At 40.5% G+C, this 14,076-nt stretch overlaps 1 protein-coding gene across 5 annotated transcripts in view; it reads right to left on the reverse strand.

The window, feature by feature from the left end:
• Window positions 1–13,743, reverse strand: part of AKAP11 (A-kinase anchoring protein 11) — a 37,555-nt gene extending 23,812 nt beyond the window's left edge. For 2 of the 5 annotated variants that reach the window (XM_032678591.1, XM_032678587.1), the window contains exons 1-4: window positions 13,220–13,741; window positions 6,927–7,006; window positions 5,781–5,888; window positions 496–612 (exon numbers count right to left, since the gene is read on the reverse strand). In XM_032678591.1, coding sequence (XP_032534482.1) covers window positions 496–612; window positions 5,781–5,840 — 177 coding nt within the window. In that variant the 5' untranslated portion in view covers window positions 5,841–5,888; window positions 6,927–7,006; window positions 13,220–13,741. Of the gene's footprint in view, window positions 1–495; window positions 613–5,780; window positions 5,889–6,926; window positions 7,007–13,219 lie in introns of all 5 variants that reach the window. The other 3 variants (XM_032678589.1, XM_032678590.1, XM_032678588.1) reach the window with 3 other exon arrangements.
• Window positions 13,744–14,076: the final 333 nt, after the last annotated feature.

Consider the following 14,076-nt stretch of genomic DNA (forward strand, 5'->3'; position numbering starts at 1 on the left):
CATTCTGTTCAGGTCTACTTCTCCCCAGACCTTGTCCAGCTTTCAGCCCACCTGTATTCACGTAAAACAAGTCTAGATCTGCAATTTTAAGCTTCAGCTTTTACTGCTAAGCACAAGGCAAACAACAGAAATCACTTTAACTTTTATCTTCAGACCTGGATCAAAATGTTCTGCCACTTTGTTAGGATACCGTCCACACAACCTTGATCACAGCAATGCTCGCAAGTGCAGTACCACCCAAGTCATCTATTTACACATTTTGGTTTTCTAGTTTCACAGATCCTCCAAAGCAGAGAAATGTCATCTTGAAATGTCACAGCTTAAGACTACAGTGATTGAATTCAAGAATGACAATATAGGGTACAGATTTTACAGCCAGTAACTTGAATCATTGTTCCTGTTTACTATCCTGCAACTTCCCATACTGTTTCAAGTGAAACTGTTTTCTATCATAGCCACAAAAATATATATATAAATGGTAACATTATGCCAAACCTCAATAAAATTATCTTCTTCTTCCCGATTTAGGCATTCCTCTGCTGACACCTTGCATAACTCTTTCCTGCTGTGTAGCAGTGACTTCATAGACTGCAGTATACCTTCACCAAAACTCTGAAAAATAATTAAAAGAAAAATTTTTTTTTAAAAAGCATTTTTAGTTTTGCAAACATGGTCCATTCATCTCTTCCCTGTCCCCCATAGGTTTCCCTACTCTAATTACTATTTCAAATTACTTTGGATATAAATCATCAGGTTTGAAGTTTAAATTCACTTTAGGATATGGAACTGAAACAGGCAAGTTGTTTTCTTCAAGCAATATTTTTATTCCAAAATAGGTTCTGCATTTAAAAAAAAAAAAAGAAAAAATATAAGAACACATAGACTTGGAAAAAAAGAACAGATGAATCCAAGAAGAAATCCAAACATCATCTACTCCTTGCATTGAAGCCTATATATGGAATTTCTTCAACAGCTTTTCCTTAAATAAGATGAAAAGCAATTTTGGCCAAGAAAAGTCATGCAGGTGGCTTCAAAAGTCACAGGGGAAGAAAACAAACAAGCAAACAAAAAACCCCAAGAAAATCCACACACATTCTTCCCCATTCTGTGAAAGATACGAAACAACTGTAACTTAATTCCATGTAAACACTTCTTGCAATATTTCCTATAATAACACTTACGGTGACATGCAAGTATCCACAGATGGTTAAAAAAGGCTGAAGAATCCAAGACTTTCTCCTAGCATAACAAAGTGCAGAAGGCGAATAGGATGACAGAACAACAACAAAACTGCTTCGCTCAGCTCATAAAAGTGGCAATATCCTCGCAATTGTTTTAGGAAGTTGTTTTGTTTTTTTTTTAAATTTAAAATTGTCATCTTCTCTAGCAAGGTGTAAGGTTAAGAGGACAAATAAGATCATCATATGGTTAAAAATTGTTAATCCATTTAATTATTCTCTAAAAGATTACCCTGTTAAAAAATGAAGTGAGAAATCACTGTGTCCAACTTATGACAAGGTATGTCAAATCTGCATAGCTTCTCAAACAACAGCAGAAGTGCTAGATAAGCAAATTTAGTCAGAGAATGTTATGCCTTTCTGACACTCCCTAAACAAAAGCAATCCCTTTATATAAAAGGTGATCTTACATATTGCAGTTAAACCTCAAGACAGATTTTATTTTTTCCCTATATAAAAAGCAGTATCGAGTACTACTACATAGGAAATCAAAGTATTAGAGCAGGGCCAGTGTCACCATTCTTGCGCTCATGGCAACACAAAATTAGGAAAGTATTTCTAGAATGAATAGAAAAAAGCAAATCAGAACATCAGGATCCTTGAAATTACCAAAATACATTTCAGAATGTTAGCAAACAAGGCTCACACTACCAACCTGACAATCAAGGTCAGGTGATGCTAAAGAAGTCAAAGCAGTAACTGTTATAGAAAAGCTACAGCTGAACTATTTTAAAAAGCATTTTATTGGTTCATTTGAAATAAATTAATGAAGTATTCGCCAAGTTTCCATTTTTATCTATTCTCTTGCCCCCACATGTTTAGTTGTAATTTACTTCCACAGTTCAGTAATGTATCTTTGTACTTTCCAAAGTATGCTGCCAGTGTCTTTCTCTGATTCTCTGGATCTTCCAAATTTACAGGTGGCTGCAATATTACTCAAAGACTGCTCCCCAGCAATTCCTTCATTCATCTTGTACAAAAGTAATTTGTATAATTAGGGGAAAAAAAAAAAGTCATATGTTGTGACCTGCTAATTTTCTGCAAGCCAACAGCGCTCCAGTTTGAGAAGGGCTCATTGTTATTCTCTAGTTGGGTTTTCAAAAGCTACAAACTATTACATACATCTTATTTATAAGCAAGTACTGTTCCCTAGTTTTACATCTGAAAGGCAGAATAGGTAACTATGAACCAGAGAATGGTATGAGGAACTACTGAGGTGAAGCAAAATTCAACATTTTGGAGAATACTAATTTGAAGTAGGAGAAGAAGAAAAATGAAACAAATGTAAAAATTTCCCTAAGGTCTGGAAGAACCAGCATACAAGATTATATGCAGGTCTGGTAGCCCATGGTAGCAATATGCAACCAAAGAGATAAAGTATCATTTTAAAACGAGGAGCAACTGATGCATGCTTTTCAGATCATATTAACGAATATAAAAAAGTTCAGAATGTGAAAATAGTAAAGATATGGAAATTAACATGCAAAACACATACACATAGAAAAAAATCTCACTTATCTGTGACTTTCGTAGATTATTTAGATTGAAGTATATGAAGAGTTAACAAAACCAGATAAAGAGAGAGTTTACTAAAAGAGTTGGTTTTGGAAAAGAAGACTTTGCCTGAATAGAGACAATACAGCGATGATTTTGAGAATAGTTGATGTAGGTCAGTAACCAACTTCCTCAAAATTTATCTTGAGACTGATGTCAACCACCATCATCATTAAGACATTTAATGAGGAAAAAAAAGTAAATATGAGACAAAAACTGATGATAATTGAAGTAAGCAGGTGTCATCAGCTAAGAAGAAGAACAGCAAATCATACAGGAAGGACCTGCCCAACGTGAGAGTGTTTTAAAATGCAACCATAGGAAGCATAAAGTTATGTCCTTAAAAACTAAAAGCAAGCTTTAAAATAGAATTGCAAATTCACAAGCTGGGAAATAAAAGATCTGAGTTGACTTCTTGATCATGGTATAGCAATGAATGGTCAATATGATACAGCACTGAAAATAGCAAATGTGCACCCTTCAGTGAAAGAACTGACATCAGTCACTGAGAAGGACATCCTGTGTAATTGCACATACAGTATTATCCACATGTAAAAAGAAGATTAACTCACAACAAGCACAGAAAGTAGGACTATGAAGGATAATCACTGGAATCCAGAGGCTTTCATACAAAAGCAGACTAAAACCTTAGTTTACACAGTGTCCATAAACCAAGGCTAACAGAGGACATAACTGTAAAAAAATCATAAGGGTGAATAGCAGTAAAAGAAAATAAATTATTTAAGCAGAAGAATAATGACATCCATGAACAAACAGGTATAAATTTGCTGCTGAGTAGCTTCAGCCCGAAATTCGTAAGATTCTTAGCTATTACCACAGTGTGGCTGAGAAAGACTTAAAACCAGCAGTAGGGAGGGTTAAACTCCCCTCATTAACCGAGAGACTATATTTAATAACTTATTCATATTCTTATCCCTATCAAAGTTGTGCTTGTGACAGGAAAGGACTGGACTCAATTTCAGGGAAATCCTCCTATCAGACAATATAATCAAGTTCTCTCACAATCCCATACCAGGAGACACGCAACTACATTAAAAACTGAAAACTAGCAAGTTCCCAAGACTATAAACTCAGTTTAGGTAAGGACAAGAGGTCATCTTCAGCAAAAATAGGTAATTTGTTTTAATAAATAGTACAACTACTTCCAATGTACATTGACATATGGGCAAAAAACACCCAAGCAATATATAAGGCTCTACTTGCTAAGCCTGTATACTCCTTTCTCACAGAAATTCTGAAGTCACATCTTGCAAGAAATCTTGAGCACAGATTCAAAGTTACTAAGTTATGTCAGGGGAAAAATGCAAATATCATCAAGGTGCTGAGACCCGAACAATGAAAATCCTTGTCACACCTCTAGCTCAACTGAGCAATTCAAAGATTTGCATTGTCCTCTTAGCAAATCAAGAAATCATTATCTACAGATCCTTCACAGTACACTGGAGCAAATTCTACAGTATTTGGTCTCATTAAGTGTTTTAAACAACTGCTCTCTAACATTTCAAACAATCTGTAAGACGCCACAATCTCTAAAGAAATTAAGTCGGGTGCTGGAGAGTCATGCTTACTCTTCTCTTAAGCAACAAAGCTCTTCCTGATTTCATCATATGCTGTAAGATTTTAATGGACTGAATATTTTGAGGCTGTAAGATTTTAATGGACTGAATATTTTGAGGCAATTTTGTAAAAATAGAAACTTAGGCTTTAAATGTGCACACCACAACTTTGCACTGACTTTCAAGAGCTATTACTGCAACAATTCCTGCTAACTATGACAAAGTATTACAAAGAGGACAGGAATCAGACCGCAATCTTCTGTGAATCAACAGAAGATGAAACACAGTGCAATTCTGACCACCCTACTGCCTGGTTCTACAAGAAAGTTCCACACTATAATCTGGAAAGTTCTCATAAACCAATAAAATAGAAGGTTTTATACTGTGTGTCTTAAAGTGAAAGAATATCACCCGTAATTACAAACTGCTTAATATATGTCTGTTAACATTCTGTGTCAGGACCTGGAACAACTGACTGTCTCATAATACTTTCCTTTGCGTTCAAACAGTTTCTACAGGACACATACCACAGACACTTCTTCCTTAAAAAACCAAAATCTGCTTATGAAATAGAATAATGCAATTTTCATGTGACAAGATGCCTCCTTGCTCAGTTTCTCCTCCTACCATTGCAGCAATTTGCAAATAAAAAATTTATTAGTAACCAGGAAAGACCTATGAACTCACCTCTGTTCAACTACCTTGAGAAATACAATTGGATAAATAAATTTTTTCCTTTAGGATAAACTGCAACTTCTATTTCAATAAGCACTTACATAAATTGCAAGAAAGTTTGAGGAAGAGTATTTATGTTCTCCAAGCTAAAGTGACAAAGTTTAAGAGAAAAAATAAATATTACTGAAATAAAAAAAAAAACAACCACTAATATCTTTTTTAAGTGCTAGACATATTTTCTTTTTCACCTAGGCAGTTTCTAAATGTTTCTGTAAACAGAAGGGTAAACCAGATAAGAAACCAAGATCTAAAGATACAGATATTACCAGGAAGCCCTAACACAGACTTCACACAACTCGATGAAGACTACATATTTGTATTTTAATTTATTACATATAAAATCAAAAAATCTGTTCTAAAATAAAAGCTATCTTTCAATAAACAGGGCAATGTCTAAGTTAGTGCATCATGATTTCATCATGTCACCTTGAAAGACAAAAACATGCACCTACCTCTTCCTTAAATTATGCTCTCTCCCAGTTCAGTTACACTAAATATGCCAAAGCATAAAGCAAAGGCAATTTCTTTGCCTCCTTGAAATGTCAGACAACCACAATTAAAACATATTAACGAAAAAACCCCATACTCAAAAAACCTCAACCAAACCAGTTCATTTGCTTCATTAATAGGCCGAAAAGCTCTAAAATATTTTTTTTATTTAAATACAGATAATTACCTTTTTCACAGATATTCTTGGTTTCATTCGATTGCCCTGAGCTCTGGTATACATGTCCATGATCTTACCAGTCTTAGTATTCGATGAAAGAAGTCAGCTCAAAAATACCTACAAAAAACAATTATATTTTATTATTTTATATTTACTCATTTAGTTTGTATCCACTTTGAAAATGCAAGTAGACAAAACAAGAACCAATTATAAAAACCAATTAAAAAGCATTTTAAAACTGAGAAAGATTAAACAGCACACCATCCATACTGACAGCTTCCTTTAAAAAGTACTGCCTTAACGACAGACAGGAAATATAAAACACACACCTTGCAGTAAGTTACATAGTTCAACTAGATTTCAAGGCTTCGTGGGGGTGGGGAGGAACATTACATTAAATAATGTTTCACCATCACTGATACTCTTGAAAGTCTATCAGCAGATTCCTGTACCTACTATGTGCTGGAACTACCCTTCAACAATCTTGAGAGGCAAATGTACAACTTACCCACTCAACCACCTGGCCTAGTCATTTCTGTCAACTGAAGGTACTACAGGCTAACATGGATCAACACTCAGTTCTCTGGCCCTGCTCTGGGCAGTTGTCTTTGCTGGCAAAAAATTCAGAAGACTAAAGCTGAATTTACCAGCACTTCAATGAAGTACGTCACAAGAGTTTCTGCTCGAGTCAGCTGCCCTTATTGATCTTAAGTCTAGTTCTAACAACAAGAACATAAAAAACAGCTATGAAATGAAAACATTTTTTCAAGTTTCCCTCTTCAAGCAGTAACAATGAATCTAGTTTGTTTCATTCATCTCTACATCCCCCAAAACAGGCAATAAATATAGGGAGTTATTAAAGGCTGGGCTTTTAAGTTCTGTGGAAGTTTTAATAATTCAGCTTTTCTCATAGTCACACAATTTAACCGGGAAAAAGAACTCCTAGACTGCCCAAAATAAAACAGGCAAGGAGCAAATGCATGTAAAAATGAAGGTCAAATAAAAAACACCAAGATATCTGAGTATGGGTCTTCTTCGCACAACTGACCAGACAGGTTTTCTTGAGCTTACTTCAAGCCCATATTTACCCTTTATATGGGAAATAAATCTTTATATGGGTTTGTTCTTCGGTATAAGTAACTTAAATAAGATTACCAGTGTCATCAAGTAACTCTATTCTTCGCCTTCCTCCACCACAGCACCTCTTCAGTAAAATCTCTTCAAGAGGCTATTCTCTACAATAGCAAGAGATTATTATTAGGCACATCTATTGACATTTCACCTCGACTTCTGCTTTCCTTCACAAAAATGAACTTGACAGAATCTCAGGAAAAAAGTTACATGTATGCAAATTAACTGCAACATTTTAATCTCTGGAGCACAGCATCTCTCATAACTGGATGTCTGGTCTGGAAAATTAAGCCAATGACATGAAGCAGCTAGGCACACGACAGATTATATACTATATACAAATATAATAAATACAAGTAAGAAACTCATTTCACAGTAAACTATGGATGAAAGATTAAAAACCACAACAATTCTTCTGCTGAAACTCGATGTGTTTAAAAGAAAAAAAGCCACAGACCAGTATCAAGCAAGAAACAGAAATCCAATTGCCCCTACTACTCTATCTTAAATGGCTAATCCGCTATAAATCTAACCATATTGGGGTAATACTCTTAGACACTCCTTGCCCTAAAAAAAGTCACCTATGGGAAAAGCTGGTTTTCCACATAGGATCAAGTACCTGTGTTCTACAATTTTGGACTGATCACTCCTTGCAGCAATTTTAACAAAGCCCAGCATAGTGCACCATGGAGATGACTTTATAACTATGTTGGGTGCAGTATTTATTCAGGTACAGTAGTTTACAGTTACACTGCCTTCAGGCAGTAGGTTAAGTATTTTTCTATGTCGTCTGCTACTAAACTCTAGAGACCCGAGAATCAACAGAACCTGCAGTGTCACCTACTCATGAAACCAACAGACTTGTAAATCAAAAGACTCAGAAAGATACCGGACAGGAACGGTACTGGTTTATCAACATAACACCAAAACCATTTTGTCTTGTCTGCACGCAGTCCTTCTGCACTTGAATTACACAGGTTCTCCCCACCATCTACAGCATTTCAGCTGTCTGCACGCATTTCAGAGAGATACGAAGGGTCACACTTGTCCAACAATGCAACAAAACCTGGAGGTTTTATTTTTAATATACAAAATTATTATCCATTTTCAAAATAACAATGGTCCAATCATCTGAGAGGTACACAAACTTTAAAACTAACTGGAAAGAAAGCGAAAGCACTGACAAACAAAACATTTGTGTAAATAAAATGTACAGTTTAAAATTGCTTTTACTTCTGCATACTGAATTTGACTATTAAATTTAATTTCCCCCCTTACTGTAAACTCAAAAAAGGAAGTAAATGGCAGAAGTATCAGATGTAAGAGGAACAGGACTTTCCTTTTACTGACTAATGTATCAGTAGACACCCAAAAAAAAAGGAAAAAATTGATCACACAAATAACTGATAAATATCCACATAAAGTTTAACCATCTCTACCTTTTCAGCAAGTTGGATCACCTCAAGTGCACGCAGCATGGGCAACACACAGGAGGAGCTGGAACCCACTGTGCTGCTAGAAGGCTACAACTTAGGTGCCAGTATTGAAACCTGGATGGACACATCCCATGGCTGGAGTGTGGCTATGGATGGCTACAGGCTGTTAAGAAGGGACAGGTTAGGAAGGAAGGGCTGAATTGCTGTCCTCTACAACAAGAAATGGATAGAACATGAAGATCTGTCTCTGAAGAACAGTCACGAGCAGGCTGAAAACTTAAGGGCAAGAATTAAGAAACTGAGGTAACAAGGTAACCTTGTGGTTGGGGTCTACTACAGGCTGCCTGATCCAGGGGAGCCTGCTGACAAAGCCTTCCTGCTCCAGCTACAGCAGGCATCATGCTCACAGGCTATTGTCCTGAGGGGGGACTTCAACCATCCCAACATCTACTCCAAAAGTAGCACAGCAAGCTATTCCAGGGGGAGACTGCCAGAATGCATGGAGGATAACTTCTTAAGACAGGTAATAGACAGCCCTACCAGAGGGGACACAACACCAGATCCGATGGTCCAACCTAAGTGAGCTAATCAGTGATTAGAGATGAATCTAAGATTGGAGATGCCCTGGGCCACAGCAAACATGCATTGGTGGAGTTGCTGCCCTGATATGGGACAAGCAAAGACTAAGTTCAGGACTGTAAATTTTGGAAAAGCATACTTCCAGTTGCTCAAGGAGTTAGTCAATAGGGCTCCATGGAAACTGTCCTCAGACACATGGTAGAAGGAGACTTTCCACAGAGCACAAGAGCCACCAATCCCCAATGTAAGAAATCAGGAAAGTAAGGCATGAGACTGACATTGCTGAGCTGAGACCAAGGTAACACCAGCTGAGGTCAACCTAAAGAGCAAGAAGGAAATGCACAGGCAGTGGAAGCCGGGACAGGTATTCCGGGAAGAGTACAAGGATGCTGCACAGTTTTGCAGGGATGGGGTCAGAAGGTCAAGGCAAAGCTAGAGCTGAACTTGGCAAGGGATGCAAAGAATAAGAAGGGTTTCTACAGGTATGAAGCCAGAAAAGGAAGGTCAAAGGAAGCACGTCCCCACTGATGAACACAAGTGGCAAACTGGTAACAACAGATGAGGTCACAAAAATGATTAGAGAGTTGGAGCACCTCTGCTATGAAGACAGGTTGAGGGAGTGGGAGTTGTTCGGCCTGGAGAAGGCTCTCGGGAGACCTTATAGCAGCCTTTTAACACTTAAAGGGGGCTTATAAAAATAACAGGGACAAACTTCTTAGCAGGGCCTGCTGTAGTAGGACAAAGAGGAATGGTTTTAAACTGAAAGAGGATAGATTCAGATTAGACGTAAGAAATGTTTTACAATGAGGGTGGTAAGGCATTGCCACAGATTGTCCAGAGGCTGCAGATGCCCCATCCCCAGAAACATTCAAGGTCAGGCTGGACAGGGCTCTGAGCAACCTGATCTAGTTGAAGATGTCCCTGTTCATCATATGGTGGTTGGACTAGATGGCCTTTAGAGGTCCCTTCTAACCCAAACCATTCTATGAATTTATAAATCCATTTTTCCAGTGATATGCTGAGAATACCGTTTTCATCAGACCATGTAACAAGCATTTAGCAAGCTTTTCCATATACATATATCCTTGTTAGAATATATGTAAGGATCAAAATTAAATAATCAGCTTAAGGGAATCCAACGGAAATTTGCCCTGGATTTAAACCCTTTATATAAGTTTATCCCCTGGCTAAATTTATTATAAGTCAGTATGTATTGACAATCATTAGCTGGCAGAAAGGAAGAAAATTTATCTTTTTTTTGTAAAACGCAAATGTGCTGAGTAAATCTCTTTAATAGCTATAGGGGCATATTTGGACATGTGCACACCTATGTTAAACAAATAAATTTGAACTGTACAGGCAATAAATTTGAAATACATGTAATATGTTCTCATTTAAATAAAATTTCAATAAAACATTCTAGACAATGACAATACTATACCTAAAATTATGTTTTAAAAAAGGGTTTCTTTAGTAGTACTACAGCACAAATCGATATTTTTCTTTTAAAGAAAAGTACTTTCTTTTGGTCTTCAACACAAATGACCTGAAGAAGCCTAGAGAACTCTACTGATGATTTACAGAAGTCAGGCTTAATCTAACACTGAACTTCGAAAGAGTCATTCTAAATGTGAAATTTAAGAATACCTTAAAAACAACACTCTAAATCATCAAGGTTGGAAGAGGCCTGCAAGATGATCCAGTCCAACTGTACATCCAGCACTACCACTGTAAACACTAAACCACATCACCCAACGCCAGATCCAGACACCTCTTAAACAGCTCCAGGGATGGTGACTTCACCACTTCCCAGAGCAACCATTTCCTCTGGTCCTCTCACTATAGGCACAGCTGAGGAGATCAAACCCACCTCACTACAATCTCCTCTCAGGGAGTTGTAGCGAGCAGTGAGGTCACCTCTGAGCCTCCTCTTCTTGAAACTAAACTAACCCAGCTCCCTCAGCTGTACCTCACAGAATATGTTCTCTAGTCCTTCCACGAGCCTTGTTGCCCTTTGCTGGACATGCTCCAGCACCTCAATGTCCTTTTTGAAGTGAGGGGCCCAAAACTGAACACAGGATTCAAGCTGTGGCCTTACCAGTGCCAAGTACAGAGGGACAATCACTTCCCTAGTCCTGCTGGCCACACTATTCTTGATTCAGGCCAGGACGCCACTGGCCTTCTTGGCCACCTGGGCACACTGCCCAGGCTCATGTTCAGACGGCTGTTGTCCAGCACACCAAGTCCCTTTCCACGAAACAGCTCTCAAGCCACTTACTCCTCCCCCAGCCTGTAGCACTGCATGGTGTTGCTGTGATCCAAGTGCAGGACCCAGCACTTCGCCTTATTGAAACCTCATACCATTGGCCTCAGCCCCTTGATCAAGTCTATCCAGTCTCTCTGCAGAGCCTTCCTGCCCTCCAGCAGATCAACACTCCTGCCCCACTTGGTGTCGTCTGCAAATTTACTGAGGGTGCACTTGATGCCCTCATCCAGATCATCAATAAAGATGTTAAACAGGACTGGCCATAAAACTGAGCCCCGGGGAACACTGCTAGTGACTGCCTGCCAACTGGATGTAGCTCCATTCACCACAACTCTCTGGGCCTGGCCATCCAGCCAGTTTTTTATCCACTGAGGAGTCCCCCCAACCAAGCTGCAAGCAGCTAGTTTTTCCAGGAGGATGCTGTGGGAGACAGTGTCAAATACTTTACACAAGTCAAAACAGACCACATTCACAGCCTTGCCCTCATGTTCTAAGTAGGTTACCTTGTCATAGAGGTCGGATTGGTAAAGCAGGACCTTCTTTTGGTAAATCCACGTTGGCTGGGCCTTATACCCTGGCTGTCCTCCACGTGCACATATAACCTTACCAAAACAACTGCTACTGAAAACCAAATTAAACAAGTCTACACTGACAAGGATCCTTCTCTATTTTTCGTTTCTAATGGCTTATATGTTTCACTAATCAGGTTGGCAGTCTTGAAAAAGTCTATTTACAAAATGCAAATTGTCTTGACCACAGCCACGCCCACACTAAGAAGGGGGGAGCAAAATACATCATTGATGGTGAGCATTAATGACTGGTTGGGTCCCCTTTCTCTTGTTTGGTTCTAATTCTTCTATGTTATATTTTTGTCACATATAGAAGCATGACATGAATACAAAGCCTCAACAATTTCAAAAGAATCCATCATTCTCTTTGACTAGATCATCACCCACAGCTTCCCCCCAGTCCTGAGTATGGATTCTCAAATACACCCTGGGAAAAAACGTTATTTGATGTACCAGACAGATCCATTAGCCAAGATTTTGTGTGCAATTAACTTTAAATTTCTGTACTTTATTCTGTTGTGTACTTTGTACATAACAGAACTATACCAAGTAAGTCGAGGGTATTATTTTTTAAGCTACAGCATTTTTCTCAAGCCATCTTACTTCCCCTTCAAGAAAACTTCACCAAAGAACACCTTGTTTAGGAGGTACTTTTGGGGTGTATATTGTATGGTTTGGGTTTTTTAAGATTATATCATACCAAATGATTAACAGAAAACAGGAATGATCTAATCTATTTTATTATTTTTCCACACTGAATAAGTCTCTTCACCACTTCAACTGCCAACATATTTTAAAGAATCCCTGAAGGATACGGAATTACGAGGCATCAACCAAAATGGCATAATTCAATTACTATGCCCCCTAAAAAATCACCTTGCCTACAGACCAAGAAATACCATTGGACAAATGATACCAACATTATTTAAAAACACTTAGTGTCTCAAGGATTAGTTAAATATTGGTAGTATCTATCACTGAAGTCTAACCGTACAATTCTGGAATAATCTCACAAATACAAAGCAATGTAAGACTCTTCCCAAGTGTAACATGGATAAACTTAGAGCATTATGTTACCATTTATTTCATTATCACTGATCTTTTCCAGATACAACCTAAGGGTTTGGATTTTTCTCCCTATGTCACCCTGGCAATACATCACAGTTTCAATCAGAAGGCTATTATCTATATACATTGGGATCCGCAGTTAACGCTTTTTTTTTTTTTTCCTTTTGCATATTGGATTTTTGGGGGCAAAACCAGAGAAAGGTACTTCGGTTGTTAAAAAAAAAAAAAAAAAAAAAAAAGAAAGCCAAAGCAAGCCCCTTAAATGAGCCAAGAAAGCAAACGAGGAACGCTCGCTATTCTCCTCCCTTGACGGAGGAAAGGAACTGAGACGAGGATGTGGGGAGGAAGGGGGAGGAGACACTTTTAAAAAGCGAAATGTTGAGAACAGGGTGAACTTACTTAACCCGTGCGCACCGACCACAACCCAGTCCACGCAGGAGAGAACGCGAACTCACGGAGCCTCCGCGCACCGACCACACCACCACAGACAGGAACCAGTCCGTCCCCTGCCGAGGCTGCGGACAGACAGACAGACCCGGCCCACGGGGAGCAGCGGGGCGGAGCGGGGGGAGCCACGAACGCGCCCCCCCGGCGCCGCGGGTGCCGGGGCCGAGGCGCTGCGTTACCCCCGCTCCGTGTCACCCCCGCGCTGCGGCTCAGGGGCACCCGGGGGCCCTCCCCCGGCCCCTCCTCCGGTGACCGGCCGTGCCCGCGGGAGCCGAGCTGCTCCAGCGGATCCTTCCTCAGAGAAGGGAAAGGAAGGGCGGCGGAAGATGCTCTACCCCGCGCCTCGCCGGGAGCTCCGGGGCCACCTGTGGCAGCGAGCCCCGCCTGACAGACAGGCTGGCGGGCGGGCTGCGCCCCGCCCTGTGCGGGGACGGAGGCGGCGGCGGGCCCCGACCCCCCAGCCCCCGGGCGGCGGCGAGGGTGGGAAGCAGAGCGGGCGCTCCGTACCTGTGGTGGCCACCGCCGCCTCCTCAGCGCGCGCCCCGCGCGCCCCCGTCCCCGCGCCGGAGCGGCACTGGAGCGCGCGGCCCAACCCAACGCCCCCGCCACCCCCTCCGGCCCGGCCCCACCCCGCCCCCGGCGCGCGCCGACGCTCTCGCGACGCTTCCCGCCCGGCCCCGCCCCCGGACCTGCCGCCGCGCGCTCCCATTGGCGGGGAAGCCGGGCCCGCCCCGGAAAGAGCCGCGACAGGGCGCGAGCGCGGGGGGGGGGGGTGCGCACCGCTGTTCTTGCTGCGTGCGCGCGCGCGC

The sequence above is a fragment of the Chiroxiphia lanceolata genome, chromosome 2 (assembly GCF_009829145.1).
Source record: "Chiroxiphia lanceolata isolate bChiLan1 chromosome 2, bChiLan1.pri, whole genome shotgun sequence".
Classification (NCBI taxonomy): Eukaryota; Metazoa; Chordata; class Aves; order Passeriformes; family Pipridae; genus Chiroxiphia; species Chiroxiphia lanceolata.